General features: G+C 37.9%; 1 protein-coding gene across 4 annotated transcripts in view; it reads left to right on the top strand.

Annotated features, from left to right (window-relative positions):
- KIAA1549 (KIAA1549 ortholog) overlaps positions 1-20,351 on the top strand; it is a 120,848-nt gene that overhangs the window by 65,229 nt on the left and 35,268 nt on the right. For all 4 annotated transcript variants that reach the window (XM_087723018.1, XM_087723020.1, XM_087723017.1 and 1 more), the window contains exons 4-10: positions 2,715-2,892; positions 3,793-3,923; positions 4,097-4,280; positions 7,620-7,679; positions 11,677-11,822; positions 15,420-15,597; positions 18,347-18,528. In XM_087723018.1, coding sequence (XP_087579144.1) covers positions 2,715-2,892; positions 3,793-3,923; positions 4,097-4,280; positions 7,620-7,679; positions 11,677-11,822; positions 15,420-15,597; positions 18,347-18,528 — 1,059 coding nt within the window. The remainder of the gene's footprint in view (positions 1-2,714; positions 2,893-3,792; positions 3,924-4,096; positions 4,281-7,619; positions 7,680-11,676; positions 11,823-15,419; positions 15,598-18,346; positions 18,529-20,351) is intronic.

The raw sequence follows: 20,351 nt of genomic DNA, 5'->3' as shown, positions 1-20,351 counted from the left end.
ATTAGATGCATGTCCTGCCAGTCCTATAAGATTATCTGCCCTTGAGCTCCCCTTGATTGCTCACATTTGTAAATAGAATTGAACACATATTTTTGAAATCCTTGTTTTATTGTTCCTTATGCCTACCTGTATACCCAGTTTCCCCTTGATTTACACTGCAAGCTTCTGATGAGTAACATTTGAGCTCCAATCAATTTACAGGTCTGCTCCATTTTTTTAACCAATAATACACATAACCTTCCATGCTTGGTCTGTCCTCTAGAAATCATTTATCTTAAAGCAAGAAGTCATATTTCTGTGCACTTAACTCATGTTTGCATTATGATTGAATGGCATCATCGCCTGCTTTCTCTCTTGGGCAGAGAATAGTTTCCATTCCTAATTACAACAAGGTAAATCTCGACTGCTCTCACCTCCCTCACGAAAGAGATTTATGTTTTGCAGTGGAATTTTGCCAAGATAGCTATGTTTTGAAGTTACAACTGCTGTGCAGCTTAATAACCTCCACTAATGACTTGTTGTCAATGGCTTGGAAATGCATTCCCTAGTGTGAAACTCTTGCAAACAAAGTTGGCTTGCTGTTAAATTTTCTAGACTGAATTGGTTTATGTAAAGTACAATTCAATGGTAAATGTTTGTGTGGATTCCATGGTTTTGCTTCTCCATGGTCCTTTGCATTTTGTGTTATGGCTTAAAAGATGTTTTCTTTTATTTGCGGTTGTGCAAAAGGATCATATTTTTTAAGGCAACACCAATTCATGCTTTAGAAGACACAAACATGTGTGGCTCCAATTTCATTCAGCCTTAACATAAGAAGCATAAAATATGCAAAGTTGTAACCTTCTATTACAACAGTGCCTGGCAGAGAAAAGAAATGCAAATCAGTTAGACTCAGCAAGTCTTTACTGTGATTAAGAAAATGTGAGGTTGCATTAAAAAAAAACATCAGTCGCTCTATAGTTTTAGAATTGCATTCCTATTGCATTATTTAGGAATACCTATATTTATGTTCAATTGATAATATGTAGAAATATAATATTGTTGTTGTTACTATAGGAATATGACAGAGCCTTGGGACTATGTTAGGCTGCAAAAGGAATGGGAAAATGGAGGAATTTAAGTTGGATAATTATGGAATCATAATGGGCATATAAATCTATGGTCCTGTTGTAAGATTATTAATTCACAGATATCGGACTTATTTATGTAAGTTTAGAAGAGGTTGAGCATTCTAGATTTCATTTCAAAGAAAGAAGTGCTCAACAAAAAGGTTGGTAAATTAAGTCAAAACTGTTTACATATCAAACGGTTAAGGCATGGTCCTTCTTTTATAATATTTATTGTAGCTGTTACCAGAGTCCAATCACCTGGCTTAATGGGAAGTCATGATTATGAGAAAAGTGTGCCACAGTGTCGAAACACAAGTGTCTACAATGCGAAAGCTGCATTTGGGCATTACTGAAAACATGTACAAAGTGTGCATGGGAATGCATGTTATATGAGTAGCAACTTTAAATCAAACATTATTCCCTAAAGCCATATGAGCCCAGGAAAAAAAAACACTTCATTAAGTAGTTGCTATCCATCTTTGACATGAGCATTCCCCTGCATTCTAAAATTATCTTCCCCCCCTTTGTATCTGAATTGCTGTATAGCAACTTTAACTATAAATTAGGAACCAAGGGTGATTAATGTAGTTGATCCATCCCTTTATGTTTAAATGCAGGAGATCACTAACCTTCTGACAACACTTGGAAAAAACAGGCTTTGAAAATTGAAAAGCCACAGCAGTTTACTGACTGGCTGGAACATTCTGGGGTGCTGATGCTAACACCCTACAAACAACAGTCTTGGCTTTGGTTTATTCCACAGCTAAATATTATGCCAGCGTGTGGCTTAACACTAGCCACACCCAAATTGTTGATGTCCAACTCTGCCAGACAATGCATATCATCTCTGGCACATTGCATCCCAGTGCTGTGCACTGATTACCAGTACTTAAGTAGCAATATCATACTCCCCCATATTAGAAGACCACAAGCTCTTGTCCTGATATGTTCAAAGATGCTGTACAACAAGGCCCTCCCTATTCACCAGGACAATGTGCAGCCCATCAAAAGAAATCTTGTAGACCACCATGGAAAACTTAAAATCTACCAAGTTTAATCCCAAGAATGTCTGGAGAGATGAATGGTCCAAGGTACCTTCTTGTGGCCTGACCATTAGTGATCCTTCTATCAAGCCACCTGATTTTAACCTGCCTCTCGCTGTCTGGTTGATATTGAACAAAAATTGGTGTGATACTACAAGAGGTGCTCCTGCTCTGTCTGTATCAGTAAGGATGGAAAGATTCCCATTGTTGTGATTGTGGTGCTGGTATGCAAACTATTAAACATATTGTGCAAGATTGCCCATGACATGTGTTCTCTGGTTCTCTAGAAGATCTGCACAAAGCAATGCCAGAGGCAATCATCTCGATAACTGAATTGGACATCCAGTTATGAGATCACTGCCATAACCCTATAGAGGTTTTGTATAAAATTATGTGGACTATGTGTTTACTTCTCTTCTGTCATGTTCTTCTCATACGCTAACAGTGGCTGAAGACATTCATTACCATAATTAGTGCACAGAAATCTTTCTATAAAAAAAAGATGCAGTGCAGAAAATAGTGCTGCTTTTAGGGATTTAAAACTCTCTTATTTTTAATATAGGTGTATACACTTTCTCCAAAATTCTCTTTTCTGGTGACCTCGGGGCCTTTTGTTTACACGGCAATTGCTGTCATCAATGTATTGGTGAACAGCAGCCTTCTTTATGGTGAAACACCTCTCATTTCATCACTGCAACCATCTCTTCCTGCTCCTGCTCTCCAGTTCCGAGTACAAACTGGTAAGCCTCATCATCTTTGTACTGTTTCTGTGCTGATAGAGAAACATGGACTTTTGACGACCCAACATTTGTTGAAGGAAAGACACTTGAAGCACAATTTAGGATTAATACACTTCAAATCTCAGATGTGTGCATCTGTTCAAAAATAATATTATTTAAATCTCCTCCTATTGGTAGAAAAATCGGTGTATAAATGAAAAATGGAGAATGAGCTCCTATATATTAGTTCAGCTTTTACAATTTTCATTCACCTGGTGGTGATCTTTTTAACAACATTGAGAGGTCCCAAAGGCTTCATTAGCCCAGGACATTCTTTCTATTGTCCCTAATGGATAATACAAGCATGATTGAAAGAATCAGTGGAAGGAGATGCAGAGGTATAAGCATAAGTATAGCATTAGTATAGATATAGCAAGATGCTAGAGAGAAATGGGGATGAGTCTACAATAACTTCCATTACATTGGTTACTAGTATCCATTATCTTATGTACGTGACTAGGTGATATAAATTAGATAAATAAAAAATTCTGTTAATAGATTTTACTTGACTGGTGAATTATAGAATTGGAATACCAAATAAAGTATTGATATTGCTTGGATTTCCATAAATACTGAACCAGAAGTGGTATGTTTGATTTTGGCTAGCATAGTGTATGTACTCAGCCATTGCAGATTATAAATCATGGCGTATTATTTTAGAACGTTATGCAGATCCAACCATTTGTGGTTTTTTCCCATTAAACCATGATGTAACCATGATGTATGAAACAGGTCATTGGGGCTAAAGACTGCTCCTACCTTTCAACCTTAGAATAGATTTCCCATTCAAGCCTTGTCATCTCTAGCCAGAATTACTAAACTTAAATCTAGTAACACAAACATTTAATTTTCTACCTCTAGTCCTTCAATTTGTACCCAGAAGTATTGACATTGGGTTCTGTAACTTCAGCCAGCGCATTGAAAAAGGACTGAGGTTTGCCTTTGAGGAGGTGAGAAAGCATCATCAGGATATTTCCAACTTCACTGTGCAGGTGAGACAAGCATCTCCTGAAATGGACACTGTATGCTTCTCTTGTCTACTCTCTCCTCTGCTTCCCCCAATGCTGAATTTTACGGTGATACTAACCGTAGAGATGTTGATGATAATTATGCTGGCTACATGCTGAAATGTTTTCAAAAGTTCTTTCTCACATGGACTTTTCAGATACTAAATATAACTCTGGGCCAGCCCAAAGCAGTGTTTCGGCAAGGCCCTGTGCAAATTATATTTGCCGTTCGAGAGAAGCGTGGATTCCTGAATGGGTCTGAAGTTAGTGAACTGCTAAGAAACTTGTCTGTGGTGGAGTTTAGTTTTTACCTGGGTTTTCCAGTGCAGCACATTGCAGAACGTGAGTACACTTGAAGGTTTATTTATTTATATATTTATTAACCAGATTTATGTCATAAGAAGTGCTCTGGGCAGCATACAATAATCAATAAAAACATACAGTCATTTAAAAATTATAAAAATCAGCATTAAAAACGAAGATTAATTCAAACTAAACAATATTAAAATCCCCAAGCATAGAGAGAATGAGTATATCCACCTCAATAGAGGAGCCATCTTCAGTTCCCTGGAACTCTTTGGTCTTGTGGCATAACCACATCTTAAGAAACTTCCAGAACATCAACAGGGATGGAGCTGACCTAATTTTTTGGGGAGGGGAGGGGATGTTCCATGAGGCTGGCAGAGAATGCCCACCACCTGGAACCCAACAATTATAGTTCCTAGGCATATGGTATTCATAGCATGCTTTCTGCCAGACTTAATGGGCCAGGTTGTTATAATTGGGGAGAGATGGTCCCTCTGATAGCCCAGTCCCATGCCATAAAGGGCTTTAAAAGTTAAAATCATCAACTTCAATTGGACCAAGAAGCAAACTTGACTAATGTAGCATCAAAGGTGTAATATAGATAGTCCTTGACTTACAACACTAATGGAGCTGTTCATTACTGTTGGAAGTTCAAGTCTGCGTTAAATGAACCGTGTCATTAATGACTTCCTGCTCCCCGTGCTCCCCGGTGCATTCATTAACATCCATGGGGTTACTCAGAGATAGGGGAAACCATGGGAGGCTTAGTGCAGGCACAGCCCACCTGCATTGGGCCCCCTAAGGCCTCCCTGACCCTCTGAGATATCTTGTGCTCTGCTTCCTGCCCCTTGGGTTCCCCAAGCCCTATAGGCCTTCTCCCTACTCCACTCTGTCACAATCACACACTTACCTTTCAAAACCATCCAGAGTTCCAGCTTCCTGAAGCAAGTTAACAGTTAGTGACCCTGTGTGTGTGTGTGTGTGTGTGTGTGTGTGTTTGTGTGTGTGAAATCCAGTGGGTTAAAGTAGACCCAATGCCTGTGGGGACCCAGCAGGGCAGGACAAGGGGGAAATAGGTGGGTGGGCATGCCATAGAATCTCTTTGGTCAGTTGTAATGGTGAATAACCATGGGGCACTGTAAGCATTATTTGGAAATGGATATGTATGTAATGTTTTTTTTTGGGGGGGGGGTGTAACTTTGATTGGTCATTAAATGGCCTGTCGTGCCTGAAGGACTACCTGTATGTGTCATTCTAGGAGCACACTGCTCCTACTGCTGTTACTGCATCAGCTGAAGCTTCTGAGTTATTTACTAGTTTATTTGTTTATTTTAATATCCTGCCTTAATTTTATATATATATATATAAACAACTCAAGGTGGCAAATATATCTTATACTCCTTCTTCCTCCTGTTTCCCCCACAACAACAATCTTGTGAAGAAGGATAGGTTGGGTTGAGAGAGAGTAACTGACCTAAGGTCATCCAGCTGGCTTTCATGGCTAAGATGGAACTAGAAGTCACAATCTCCCGCCTTAACTACAGACCAAACTGGCTCTTTGAAGATAGTTCATGTAGAATCCATTACAATGGTCCAATGTGTAGATGATGAGCATATGAGTGACTGACCAGAGCCTCTTGATCCAGGAACAGACACAACTGGGGTACATCCCAAAGCTGTGCAAAGGCCCTCCTAGCCACAAGTGCCACCTGATCCACAACCAAGTTTAGTAGAACATCCAGATTGTGCACTGGCAAGTGTGACTTAAAATTGGCATCAAGGAACAAATTGAACAAATAAAAATACCTGGGATATTATTTGCTACATTGAACACTTTTTACTCCTGGCATCTTAAATCATGAAGTTCTAAAATTAGGTTTCTACAAGTCTACCTTAGCTATCTTGCTAATGTCATAATTTTAAAATTGCCACATTTGCCTTTGGCAAAGTTCATTATTCTTCCCTCTGCAGTTCCATTTGGAAAAGTCCACAAAAGGCCTAGTTTGCAACTCCTTGCCTTGTAGTAAGAGTGCTAAGCAAAGACACTTTAGAGTCGTGTGTTTCACTGTTGCTCATTTTATCGGGACTGGGGGAAGCGTAGCTGATTCATTCTATTCTTCAGAGAATTCCAATATGGGAGCTTTACCACATTGTCTCCTTTAAGCTAATCTCTATTTTGATATCACCTTTAGAGTACTGATTTTGTACCTCTTTATGTACCTGTATAACATGCCTGTGAGATTATCTGGCTAGAGTTTATTATCTTGGTCTTCTGCTTTATTTTAATTGTAAACTGGTTGTTAGCCATGAAAAAACATCACCAAACTGTATTTAATTACTTTTAATTGCATATAAATTAAATTAAATTTAGTTTATGTCCTGGCCCTGTCTAATTCTTGGCTCCAATTCCCAGCATGCCTTCTAAACCTAAGTGCAGTCTTCATCCAAATAAGGACAGACAGCGGGATGCATAGCTCATTTCATTTCATTCATTTTTCATTTTATTTGTCTTGCATGCCGCCCACTCCCGGAGGACTCCGGGCGGCTCACAACAGACAAGGGAAAGGGGGATAAATAGACAAGACAACACTTTAAAAAAAAGGCGCAACATTCACAATTTCCATGGGGCTGAGTGTTTCACAAGCCCCCCGGCCTGCTGGAGCAGCCAGGACTTGGTGGCTTTGCGGAAGGCCAGGAGGGTAGTAAGGGTCCGGATCTCCACGGGGAGGTCATTTCAGAGGGCTGGAGCTGCAACAGAGAAGGCTCTCCCCCGGGGAGCCTCAGCTTAGGAACTGTGATGTACATAGTGTTAATCTTTCCTTTTAGTCTTCAGCCCCAACAGTACCTTTACCATTATATCACGTTGCCAGTTTTTTATTCCATTTGGAGGTGGGGGGAATAAAGTAGTAAGATTAATTTTAGGTCAAAAAAGGAAATAAAGAATACATTATTTCATAATAGAATTTTACACATTGAATTAGATGCTATTAATGTTTAATGCCACTTTATATATACACGTACCACGGAAAATAATACGTTTAGGCAGTCACTGTGTTTGTCTAGACAGGAAGCCTAGCCATTATGTGCATTTTAATTTTATACAGTACAATTTCTTCCCCTCTCTGGTATTTCCTAAAATGAAAGCATATAATAGCTCTGTGGGATTTTAATTAATTTAGTTTAATGGTCAGAACATAAAACTGGCGGTAATTATTATCTTGGTCAATTGATTTTTCCTTAGGAGAGTGGCCAAGTTATTTCACTGTTTTACTATGAATTATAAAATGCTCTCTTGATTCTGGTTTGTTGTCTCTCTGGGTCTTCTTTTTATACATATTTCTTTACCCCTTTCTTTCATTTTTTAAAATTTTCCAGCTGTTTATTATCCCCAGCTGAATACATCACACTTGATGAAATCTTCCTGGATAAGAACAGGTATGTATCATATAACTGAATAATCTCTTCAAGTGATATTATCAGATTAATAGACAATATATGATTAATATTTCCTTGTATTTTTCAAATGCAGATACAAATAGCAATGACCAAAGTCTCCTTTGCTTTCCTTGAAGTTAATGCAAAGGTGGTCAACTAAGATTTCAACAATGGTCTCCATTATCCACCTTTCCCCTCACTAATTATTCCTCTTTTACTGACTATTGGCCAAGGGAATAATGTTAGCCAGTTGGAGGAATAGCACAGTGGCTGTTGTATTGATAACCTTTTAGCCTATGATACTTTATGAGTTTGGTCCAATGATTGTCTAATTATGAAACCCCTTTCATAGAGCAAAGTGACAAAGAAAAAATCCTCAAAATTTATGGTAAAAATGTGCCTTAATTCCCTAGAAGAGAAAATTTATCCTGAAGCTTCTCAACTGAATTATTTCTCAGTACAGATTATTCTACTTTTTTCAGGTCTGATAATGATTAAATATCCAGAAACGGAAGATATAACTGTCTGTTAGGCATAGCATATAATACTTAACCCAAAAAAAACCCAATAAGAATTGACAATAACATTTTTAACTTTTGTATTATGTGTTTCTTTTAATGTTGTACGCCGCCCTGAGTCCTTGGGAGAAGGGCGGCATATAAATCTAATAAACCTAAACCTAAACCATAGCATATAATACTTGCTGTAGGGCCACTGCCAGATATTTTAGTTTAGTTACAGATGCTCATTTGTCTCTGTAATGTGTAATTATGTGAAGTCACAGTATATATAGCTTATACATCTGCATTTTACTTCATACGGACAAGAGAACAGAAGATGCCAGTGTTGGAGGCAAGAAGGTTTTGATCAAAAGGCCTATAATCAAAATATTGTGCAGTTGCCTTCCACATCCTAGGTCAAAAAGTGAATGGAAGAAATCCATAATAACATAGGAGTGGGAGGAAGAGATGTAACATTTAAATTCTGGGTTGGATATAAATATGATTCCAGAATTTGCAGTTGGTGATCTTCATTATTAAGAGCTTCTTTGCTATCTGTTATAAAAACAGCTTATTTTTCCTCCACTGTTCCACTCCAAACTCCTGAATTTTCAGAAGATAAATTTTCTAGAATAGACATTTCTTTTTGTCTGTGAGTGAAGCTTTGACAGCCTGCCACTGTGAGGGGTTGATGAAATCGATCATCATAATGTCAAGACACAGGATGAGTACTGCCACATCATGACAGAGGGAGAAACTGAGTAGAACAAGCTGCTCCTTATTCTTTGAAATGCATAACTCCATATTCAAAATAACAAGAATCATTTTTGCTTCCTTTTTTGGTGAAGGACATCTCTTCGTATGTAAAAAAGTGTCTAGTAAAATATGTGGGTATAAAAATATTATTTTTTAGCACATAGCAGATCTATGTTTGGGTAAGTTTGAATTATACTACATAAACTTGTGACATGCTTTGAAAAAAAGGTGGTAGGGATGGTATGATTAGAATGAACATTAAACAGTAATGGTTCCCAGATTTTTTATACATTTTTTAAGTTAACAGATTTTAGGTACCTTGATTCAAAAACTATGTATAATACATAGTTTGGGCTAGCCTGAGGGTACAAACAGACAAAGAGATAAACACAATGAGAGTTTTAGCAGTTGTGTGTTTCTGGCTACTTTCCTTCGTGACCAGAGACAAGCTCACCTGACTTATCCAAGACACAGTGAAGGCCTTTTGTTTTGTTTACTGCAGTAAACGGGGAGAGAAGCTTTTCAAAGCGTGGTTCTCTCCAAAGTTCCAACCCAAAATATTCCATTCTTTATACAACCCTGTCCTGGCCACCACATCCCTCCTCATTCCCCATTGGCTAAGGTACTATGAGGTTACACTCTTCCTGACCCCCTCCTACATATTTCCTGCTACCTTCTTTAAACATACTAAATTATACATCACATTAAAAGTAGCAGATACTATCTCCAAGGTGTGTCAAATAATATTAATCAGTTCATTAGGCATGCTCGGTTATTATCTGAGTTGTTTTATGGATTCTTAGAACAATAGATTTTTTCAGTTTTAGCTTTGCTTTTCCTGTTTTCCAGTTCAATTAGCTTTCCTGTTGTCCTGTTCAGTTAATTTTCCCTAGTTAGCCATTTCCTCTTTCAACTGTTTTTACAACTTGTATTCTTACATTTCCCACTCTGAAGACTCGGATAATTTTTGCCTACATGTGCATCCCTTTATGCTACCACTTATGCTACCATTTCATGCTTACATCCACTGTAGAGACTTTGGCAGACTTGATTTTCTACTCAGTAAATTTCCACTATACAGCAGATTAATTTTAATTTTTTTCTTTCAATATTAAATTTTGAAGACCATTTACTTAATCCTATCAGCAGTAAATACATAAGTTCTGAATAATGAATAATTCATTTAGTGGGAGAGTTCCTGATATGAACAAATATGTAAGGAAGTATTAGTAAGGTTGAACTACATTTGAAAGTAGCATTTGTATTCACTTTTTAATAACCCAGTTTTGCACTAAATAGTTTGATGATTTAACAGTTTGTGGTTTAAAACAGTAACTTCGAAGGCAGACACTGCAAATGTCCCTACTTGTTTGCATAAAGAGAAACAGAAAAATGAACAAAAAACTCCACAAAAATGGGAGAGGCAGGTAAATTTAAACATCCGCATGGCCAACAGAAAGTCATCTATTGCAGAAGTTAATTCCATGTTGTAATTCTTAGAGCATAGTTAAGGATTAGTAAGGATCAATAGATAAAATACCTAGTAGGAATGCAAATTGAAGTTTAGGAAAAAGATGTGAAAAGTACAATTTATTATCATCTAGTGCACTGGTGTCAAACTCGATCATCTAATGTGACGTCATGTGACATATGACATTTTTTGCCTTTGCGGAGCTAGAGTGGGTGTGGCCTCAGCATGATGCTACCGGTCCGTGAGCTGCCTGTTTGACATCCTTGCTCTAGTAGTTTGTATTAGAGTCAGTTTGGTACATTAGTTAAGTTACTAGATTACAAACTGGGTGAGTTGTAGTCCCATCTTGAAAACTAAGTTAGCTGGCTCTCCTTGAGTAAGTCGCCCTGAGCCCTATGAAGTAAGCAATGGCCATCCACTTCCAAAATTCCTGCCAAGAAAACTGCAAGGATTAGTCCAAAGTTGCTAGGAATGAAGACTGACTTGAAGGCGTGAACATATACACACATAAAAATAGTTTGGCTAGCTCTTGTTCCTAATTTTTTATACCCTTTATTCAGGTCAAAGTTCTACACAATAATGGGAGTTGGCAAACCTTTCAGGGACTAGCCATCATCTAATGCAGGGCTTGTCAAACTTGCTGTCCATGGGCCAGATGTGTCACGTGCTCGCAATGCCCACACCTCATTTAGCAAAGGGGAAAAAAGTTGTGATATGTCACACGACACTACCGTTATGACATGAGTTTGACACCCCTGATCTAGTGATTATTGTGCAAAGACACATAAGTGCCAGAAAATATAAATGTTTTTAAAATGACCAGAATCTTACGTGATGGTTACATTTCACAAAATTTCAGTTATTCCCATGATTCACTGTACAAATTGAAATTTCATGAGAATCTGTGCCTCTTATGAAAGTCAACAGGCTTTTAAATTTCAGCTGTGTTAAAAATTATTTATTAGGAGGATCTCGGTGGTCTTCTGGAGGTGGTGTAGGCACAAGCACTTGGTGGCACTATTTCCCAGCCTTTAAATTATTACAATGTATTAAAATCTATGCACGAAACCTTTTTAGAACCAGGTTCTTCATGAAGTACTGATGTAACAGTAAGCAAAGATATACTTGCCGTTTCCCAGATCTTCTCTTTACCATTTTGGATATTATTATAATGACAAGAAGTGTGTAGTTTACCTATGATGTCAAGGTGCACATTTCAAGCATCTTTTAAAAAAAATTTTTTTCTATCTGAATGCTTATTTCAACTTAGTTGTTCTGGGAGTTGTCAAACAGAAAGTTGAAGAGGACGTTTTTCAGGCTGAGATGGAACGAAAGCTAGCCCACTTGTTGAATGAGGCTATGGGCCGAGGGCGGAGATGGAGACGAGCAACTTTTGCTGGGAAGAATATTGTGCAGGTATTTGAAAGAAATTGGGGGTGAAGCTTAAGTTGGGAAAGACATCATATACCGTAAACTCTTCTCTTTCAAATCTTTTTTCAAATCTTTCTCATGCCCCAAAGCAGTAATGGTTTTCTCTTCCCTTCGCTACCGGTTCGGAACTGGGAGAGAGAGTGTGTGTGTGTGCGCGTGCTTTGCTCATGCATGATGCTTTTGCACATGCACAGAGCGTCTGTGATGAATCTGGGCGGGTGGGTGGAGCCTCCTGCTACCACTGCTACCAGTTCGCCTGAAGTAGGGTGAACCGGCAGAATACCACCTCTGCACCAAATGCTTTGAATTTCATTTTATTAATGTTGCTTTTTCATTTGCTGTGGCTTAAACAGTATTAACGGTGACTTGCGTAAGCAGAATTTGAATTAATTGGGGTGAGTAGGGGGTTTGTTTCATGTTGTTCTTTTGTTAGTGTTCAGTAAATGATTTATTTATTTTTTGCTTATTATTCTTTGGTTTTCTCTGCTGTTATTCTCAACTCCTCTCATTCTCCAAAGATAGAAAGATGATGTCAGGATAATTTTTCTCCTTAGCACATTGTCACCTACAGTTGCATTAGAACATCAAATCATGTGAATGTTTCCATGAACAGGAAGTCGATAATCAGAAAAACTATCACCGCTAGCAAGATATTGTAGAAAAATGTAGTTTTTATTATTTTCCCCCTTAGCCATGGAAGAGGGAGAATGAGGAAAAGAGAGGGGAGGGAACAAAAGGTTTGGAGAATGGAAGCGTTTCCAGTTTTTCCCCTGGGTTTCTTGATGTGTGCAAAACTGTGAGCAGATGGTTTCAGCCTTGGACCCTAAGCCATCTTTCATATTTAACTTGAATGTGGGTATTCAGACTTGCTATTAAGTATTCATAACTAATTTGCAAATATTTCCACATTAATGAAACTTGGCAAATATTTCTTCATTGGTGTTTTTTTTTAAGCCCTTCTTAATTTATTTCTTCTTCATGGTTTAAGTTTCCATTTCTGAATCGTGATATTAGATTTTATGTTCTGTTGACTGTGGATTTTACATTAGATTTGTTAGTAATTTGCCCTGAGCATCTTAGGCAAAATTGGTTGAAAAACAGATGAACACTCTTCCTTTCTGAATTTTAACCAATTTTGCATCTATTTTTCTGACATTATCATGTGTTTTATGTATTACCTGTGTAATTGTCTGTCATTGGCCTAGTCTAAACACCAAGATAATAGTTTCATTTACTGTGAATGACCATGTTCATCTCTTCCCTCTCCTACTCTTATGACAGTGTGAAGGAGACTGGAAGCAAACATTTTCAAGCTTAAAGTAATTATGGTTCATAATTGCATCAAAACCAAGACATGTAGTCTGTTTAAACTGTAGCTTATTGACATAAATCACAACTAAAATTTACCATTTATTTTTGATTCAATAAACCAGAGGGTCCTCATTTGAATATTGAACATATTTGAGTACAAGAGACAGCAAATTGTTTAAATCAGAAAGTAGATTATTGAAGCAACATCCTTATAGTTTTGCTAGCAGATGGAGAGGGGAGTTAGAAAATTTAAAGCAGGATGTTGCATAATACTACCACTGCCAGCATTTTAACATTATCTATATTGTTTTCCTTAACAAGTGAGTGCCTTCAATAAAAAGCACTGAGGTATAGCCTCCCACTGTTGGTATTATATAAATATGCCTATACACAGATAATCTTGAAAATAAAGATGATGAAGACTAGAGTTTTGCTCTGAAGCATACTAGCTTTTGCTTTTTTTAAAAAAAGAGTATTAAAGTATTTATTACTTGTTTCAATACTAACCCAATTTAAAAGTCTTTGCATAAGCTACAAAATAAAATTTCACATGGAATCAATTGGCATCAACAAAATTATGTGTGGTCACTTGCTGTCTTAAGAAATAAATTAGGGACTCCAGCTTTAAAACAGTGGTTTTGTATCAGCTTGTTTCAAACAAACCATACTTAATATTAATTGAAGTTGGTCTGCTGGACAAAACAAAAAATGGGCTATAAATCAAATAAATCGTAAAGCTAAGGAGCAAAAAAAATGGAAATAAGAGTGGTCAAGTGTTCTGCTCAGCCATGCTGGAGAGGAGGAAGGCAGGGTAGAAGTCCAAGATTTTATTTATATGATGCTAAACCCTGGATTCTCAAAGTGGCTTCTGGGTGCTTGTGGATATAATTTTTAGTGCCCTTTGGGCTTATTGCCTCACCTGATTTTTATATTTTTCATTTTTAAAAAATGGAAACCTGGCGCCCTGCAAAATTAGACAGCAGTCTTTATCTTCTTTATCTTCCAACCAAGAGTGTTTTGGGATCCTAAAGAAAAGATAAAAATGATGGGTGATTGTAAACCAGTGCTCTCTTTGGAAGCACATTCACCTGTCTATCAACAAAAATGTAAGTAATGATTGGGAGTGTGTGTAGAGGAGGTGTACATACTACATCTTGTAAAATGGTAATACAGGTAGTCCTCAACTTATGACCCTAATTGAGACCAAAATTTCTGTTGGCATTTGTTTAAGTGTGCTTTGTCTCAGGACCTTTCTTGCCATGGTTAAGTGAATAACTGAAGTTGTTAAGTTACTAACATGGTTGTTAAGTGAACCAGGCTTCCCCTTTGATTTTATTTGTCAGAAGGTCACAAAAGGTGATCACGTGACGCCAGGACACTGCAACCATTATAAATATTAATTAATTTTAATCATGTAACCATGGGGATATTGCAACAGTCATAAGGGTGGGAAAACAATCACAAGTCACTGTTTTTCAGGGCCATGGTAACTCCAAACCAGTGGTGGGATTCAGCCAGTTTGCACCTATTCGGAGAACCGGTTGGTAACTTTCTAAGCAGTTTGGAGAACCGGTTGTTGGAAGAAATCTCCTTTTGTTTTTTTCCACTTTACAGGGCTAATCCTGTAAGGAAGGCAGGAAGGGAACATTCTGGTGTTGTTTCTAGCCTAATCTTTATTGCCCTGCTTACAGAAATTGTCTCTCTGGTTAACCCTTATTACATTGTAACAGCTAAAGCAAAGCACCCATTGACGTGAGTGACTTTGAGTTGGCTATGCCCACACGATCACATGACCACTGGTCACATACCACTGGTACCACACCTACCCAACTCGTCATTAGGGCAGAGAACCAGTTGTTAAATTATTTGAATCCCACCACTGCTTCAAACAGTCACTAAAAGAACTGTTGTAAGTCAAGGACAACCAGTATTCCCTGTGATTTTATAAACAAATAAACCCCTCCTTTAAATTCTTTTTTTAAAAAAATAGCATTCACAATATATTCCAAAATTCCAAAACCCTACCACTCTAAAAAGTGTAGGGGTTTTTGTGTGTGTGTGAACATTTTTGCTAAAGTATGTGACATTCAAACACAGTCAATGGCTATCATTCAAATAGATAATGGCCTATCTCACCCTAAAGAATGGGGTGTCAGTGATCCAGGTCCATGACCCAAGTCACCTCAAAGTATGAGATGGCAAAACATAATGAAAATGGAATCCTTGGCATTTCTAGCATGATTTTTAATTGAAATTCTTGTGCCTTTTCAGATGGTGAATTTGTCACGCTTAAAGGAAGCCGACAGCCCAATTATGCTGGTCTATTTTGTGGAAGATCAAGATGGGGAAAGGCTCAGTGCTACGAAGGCATCGGATTTGATTAATAGGGTGGATATCCAGAAGGCTGCCATCATCCTGGGTTATCGCATTCAGGGTCCAGTGGCTCAGCGTGAGTCTCCAAACAAATAGAATAATAAGTAATCCTTGCAGTATGTCCAAGAAAACAGTCTATATGCATTCAGTTTCATGGGGAACAGCTTATCTGTGTGCCGATGTTTCAACTTCTGTGATGTGGAGAATTTTAACACCTCTGTTTCCCTGCACTCTGTGGAAATGTAATATTCTCCTCACAACGCAAAGAGGTGTTACATAACAGCTCCCTACGTGGTTCATTGCTTACTATGGTAACTGTTTAGTCAGTGCTTTCTGGAGACACAGCAACCTAAATTTCTTGCAGCAACATGCACGCACACCATCTTCTAGTGCTTTATAGCAGGTTGAGGATTATGTCATTAACATTAAGCATTATGTCACCGCGAACTGCATTTTGCCCTAATACAGTGGTTCCCAAACTTGGCAACTTTAAGACTTGTGAACTTGTGAGTTGAAGTCCACAAGTCTTAAAGTTGCCAAGTTTGGGAACCATTGCCCTAATAGATTGGTTGGTTTGTATAAGGCTTTACGCTGCTTTTGTTCTCTGTATTAGATTATTGGATTTGATTTCACTCTGAAGTTGTGATTGCAGTCATACAAATAAGAGAGGAAGCATATGCAACGCTGAGAAACTGAGCTATGTTCAAATTAAAAATGACTTTAAACATTAGGGATGTGTAGACCGAACCAGATTTCTAAACTTTGAAGTGTTTAGTATCATTGAAATCAGTGTTTCTCAACCTTGACAATTTTAAGATACATGGACATCAACTCCCAGGATTCCCCAGCCAACATGCTGGTTAAGAAACACTGATTTGCAGTGTTTGGTTAGATAACTCCTTAAGGGAAACACTTCTTACTTATTCGTTCAGGACCTGTTTTCTTTTCATCAAGGAGCCTCCTTTGGGAAAATAACCGTATATTTCTTGTTCTGTCCAAGGCTTCCCAAGAGCATGAAACAAACTCCTTGTCCTGGCAAAAAACCCTTTTATTAATTTACAGTGAATTGTGCTCATTTACAGCCGGAAAAGTCTTTCAAAAGAGAATTTAGTCACACACATCTGGCTTGAAGAGCTGACAGGCCGATATCTGCAGAACTTGGCAAGGAGTATCAGAGAGTCACTAACCAATTAGCAAACTAATTGTCTCCTGCAAACTCAACTCCCCTTTCGCTCCGCTTTTATTTCCTCTGGGAAGGACCATTCATCATCTGGCCTTACTCCCAAGTCGATCCCTGCTCTTTACTTGTTCCCTTCAACTGGCAACTCTGTGCATGCGCACACTGGGAACAGGCTCCAGCTGTTTGCCTGCCTCACTGCTGTCCGACTCTGACAACAGCTGATAACTGGCATACGGTTCTGGCCCCCTCTCTGCCTCCAACACAAAGCCTTCATCAGAGCCTTTCCCAGACTCCAGGACTAGCCCATGTTCCTCCTTAATGTCCTCATTGTCTGGATCTGCTACCAGCTCTGTTGGCTGCTGGCGGGCCACAACATTTCCTGCAGTCTTAGGGGAGAAAGGGAAGGCATGGACAAAGCCAATACGATTGTAAGAAGCTCCCTTGCAATCCCTTCTGATCTAGGATGGTTGCTTCTACTGGCTTTTCCAGCAAGGATCTTCCTCATTGGAAGAAAAGCATGTGCCAAGCAAGCTGTTCTCCGTGTCTGCTGCTCTTCTGGCAAGGAAAAGCTAATAACGTCAAGGGTGGGAGTTAGGAGAGAACATTATTAGGGCTGTTACTTCATTAAGCAGCATTTCCTAATATCATTCCACTAGCTGCCTGAGTTGGCTTGGATTTCCCCCTGAACTGAATCTAGGTTCCCATGCCTGCTTTAGGGGAAGATTTACTTTTCTTTTATTATTTTAGGTGGATACCATCCTTTCTTCCAGAAGTTCATGGTAGGAGATATGGTTTCTCCTTCCCTGTAATTTGATTGTTACAGTAGCTCTGTAATGATTGTCAGATTGATTGACAGTAACTCCTCCATAGTCATGACTAACTTCACAGCAGAAATTAATCTTACCTCCCTAAACAGGCTTTCCCTCAATGATGCCCTTCAGAAACTATAGGTACCATGTCACACAACAAGAACAGTATATAAAGGAAATCTGACTGTAGGCCCTTTAGCACCTTGTCTAGTTTGGCCAATGAGTATTATTGACATTGATATTCCAATAAATATGGCAAACTCGGTGCTGTGCATCACATTTTTTATGCATAAATTTATTCCATCTTTCTCAGTCTGCATGAAAACTCATAAAATGTTTGTACATAACTTCTCACAATATATACATGCTGAGCAAGTACATTTCCTAATACATGTCTTTTTGGGATATAATTTTTCTCAATGGATCAAAAAAAGGGGGAATCTTAGTTCAGATAGCTTAGACTTTACAAAGACCCTCAAGTCAAGACTGTTTTCATCCTGCAGCCATTGCAGTTACTTTGACTGATTCCCAGACACGGAATATTTCTGTTATTAGCATGATGTAAGAATAGATGAAGTAAGATTGCAGTAGATAGCCACAAACTCTGAATAGCTTCTGACCTTCCTTTTGACCTCAGGATATTTATCTCACTGGCAGTTCTCTCATACATCAGGAGAATATCGGTTGGAAAAGGTTGGCAGAGAGATTACAGGGACTAAAGTACTAAATATTCATGTCTGATAAATATATTTTAGATGTTAATGTTTTAACACTATGATTAAACACTTCTAGAATTTGGTACATAAGTGCTAACCTTTTCCCAATCCCCTTGATAGCTGTAGATCAAGTCAAAGGACCTTCTCCAGAATCACAGAATAATCTATGGATTATTGTTGGCGTTGCAGTCCCTGTAGCTGTGGTGCTATTGATAATCATAATTTTATACTGGAAACTTTGCCGCACAGACAAACTTGAGTTTCAACCAGATACCATGAGCAACATACAGCAGCGTCAGAAGGTAAGAATGTGGGAATGTTCTAAAATGCCTGGGTGTTTTGTGACTTGCTAACAACTATTAAGAGTACTCTTATAATATGGCTGCCATTATCTGTTCATAAATGGAAGAACATAGAATGCTTATTTTGCAGAATGCAAGCTAAACATTTGTGATCCCAGGTCTAGAATTTGCAAGGCTGTTGTGTAATAGATAATACCTTCTAAAATTATATCAAGAAAATTCTTTATGAATAAGGAAACCTATTGCATCTTAACAAAATTAGTTGTCATTAATTAACATTTGACATATAGAGAGAATATTCATACTTTTTGTGAAGTCTGTGTATTATTTAACAGAATAAATTTACTGTATACATCTAATATTAATATTTGTAAGAAATTAGAAAAGAGAGAACACCTTCTAACTATGTCACAAAATTTTGGCAATTGCTGAAAAACGATACCTTTTTATTGATTGAGTGTATTTTGAGAAGGAAATTGTGTACCAAATATCCGGATTATTATGTAATATTTTATTATTTCTTCTTTTTATGTTTGTATTGTGAACTACATAGAGTCACAAAATTGAGATGCTCAATCATTGTATTGTAAATCCTAAAGTAGGAACAATACAGGTAAATCAAAGGCAATATTTTTTCTCCAATGTATGGATGATCTTGGTCTCACTCATAAGTGACACGGCCTGTCCCATTTTGTGTAAGGCCTTGCTCACTGTTCCTCTCCATCTTCCCCAAAAGGTTAAATATAGATGCAAAGGTTGCCTGGTGCTGATCTAGTTCATATTTTCAGACCAACCTTCACCTGCATGATAAAAGCATTATTATTACCTCTAATAATATGGACTCTACAGCCTTCTTTTTAGACATATATGACTTATAATGAGGAAGCTAGATCTGAGAGCTGTTCCATTTTGCACAATTTGATAGGTCTGGAAATATCACTGTCCTCCTGTTTATAGGAATTGGTTTGTTGAGAAGTGTTTTTCTCCATTTCATATTTCATATTTTCACTACGTTTCATTAATCATGGGAAAAATGAGTGAAGTTGAAAGTGATTGTGATTTTGTTGGAAAGCTGGGTAGCTTTTCTTTTCATTATTGTAACAGAAGGGAAGAAGGAAAATCAACAATAGCTTTCACTTCTATGACTTTTACACCATTGGCTTGTGTTGTCTCTGCTTTACGGTAGTTGTGCTAAAATAGAAATCAGTCTAAGAATAAGGCTTAAATGGTACCTTTACTTTACTTAAAAGTAGCTATTTTATATTTATTAAAGTTAAATACTGTCCAAACTGCTTTGAGAAGTGCCCATAAGTCATTGGTAACATACTATCTCTGAAAGCAATATTAATAGCACTTAGACTTATATACTGCTTCATAGTGCTTTACAGCCCTCTCTAAGCAGTTTACAGTGGCAGCATATTGCCCCCTTCCCAAATCTGGGTCCTAATTTTATTGACCTTGTAAGGCTAGAAGGCTGAGTCAACCTTGAGCTGGTGAGAATCAAACTCCTGGAGTGAGCAGTGAATTAGCCTTGCAGTGTTGCATTCTAGCCATTGTACCACCACGGCTCTAGAATACTTTGAATGCATTATGCATTTAATTGCATTTCATGAGCTTGTGAAAAGTCATCCCACTTATGGTACCCATCAGTATAGCATAAATCAATGGCAGGAGGATTTCAGTCCTCTCAAGATTGGAAAAATGTATTTAGCTGAAGCATGTCAAAATTGATATAGGGATTTTAAACTGAATCTTGTGGGGGTTGGAGATTAAAACTCCTGAAGTAAGACACTCAGATAAAGTGGCTCCTATTAGATAACAAA

This window comes from Thamnophis sirtalis, unplaced genomic scaffold (genome assembly GCF_051295495.1).
Source record: "Thamnophis sirtalis isolate CommonGarterSnake01/CBP01778 unplaced genomic scaffold, rThaSir2_p1.2 scaffold_9, whole genome shotgun sequence".
Lineage (NCBI taxonomy): Eukaryota > Metazoa > Chordata > Lepidosauria > Squamata > Natricidae > Thamnophis > Thamnophis sirtalis.
This window is presented reverse-complemented; position numbering and strand designations above follow the sequence as displayed.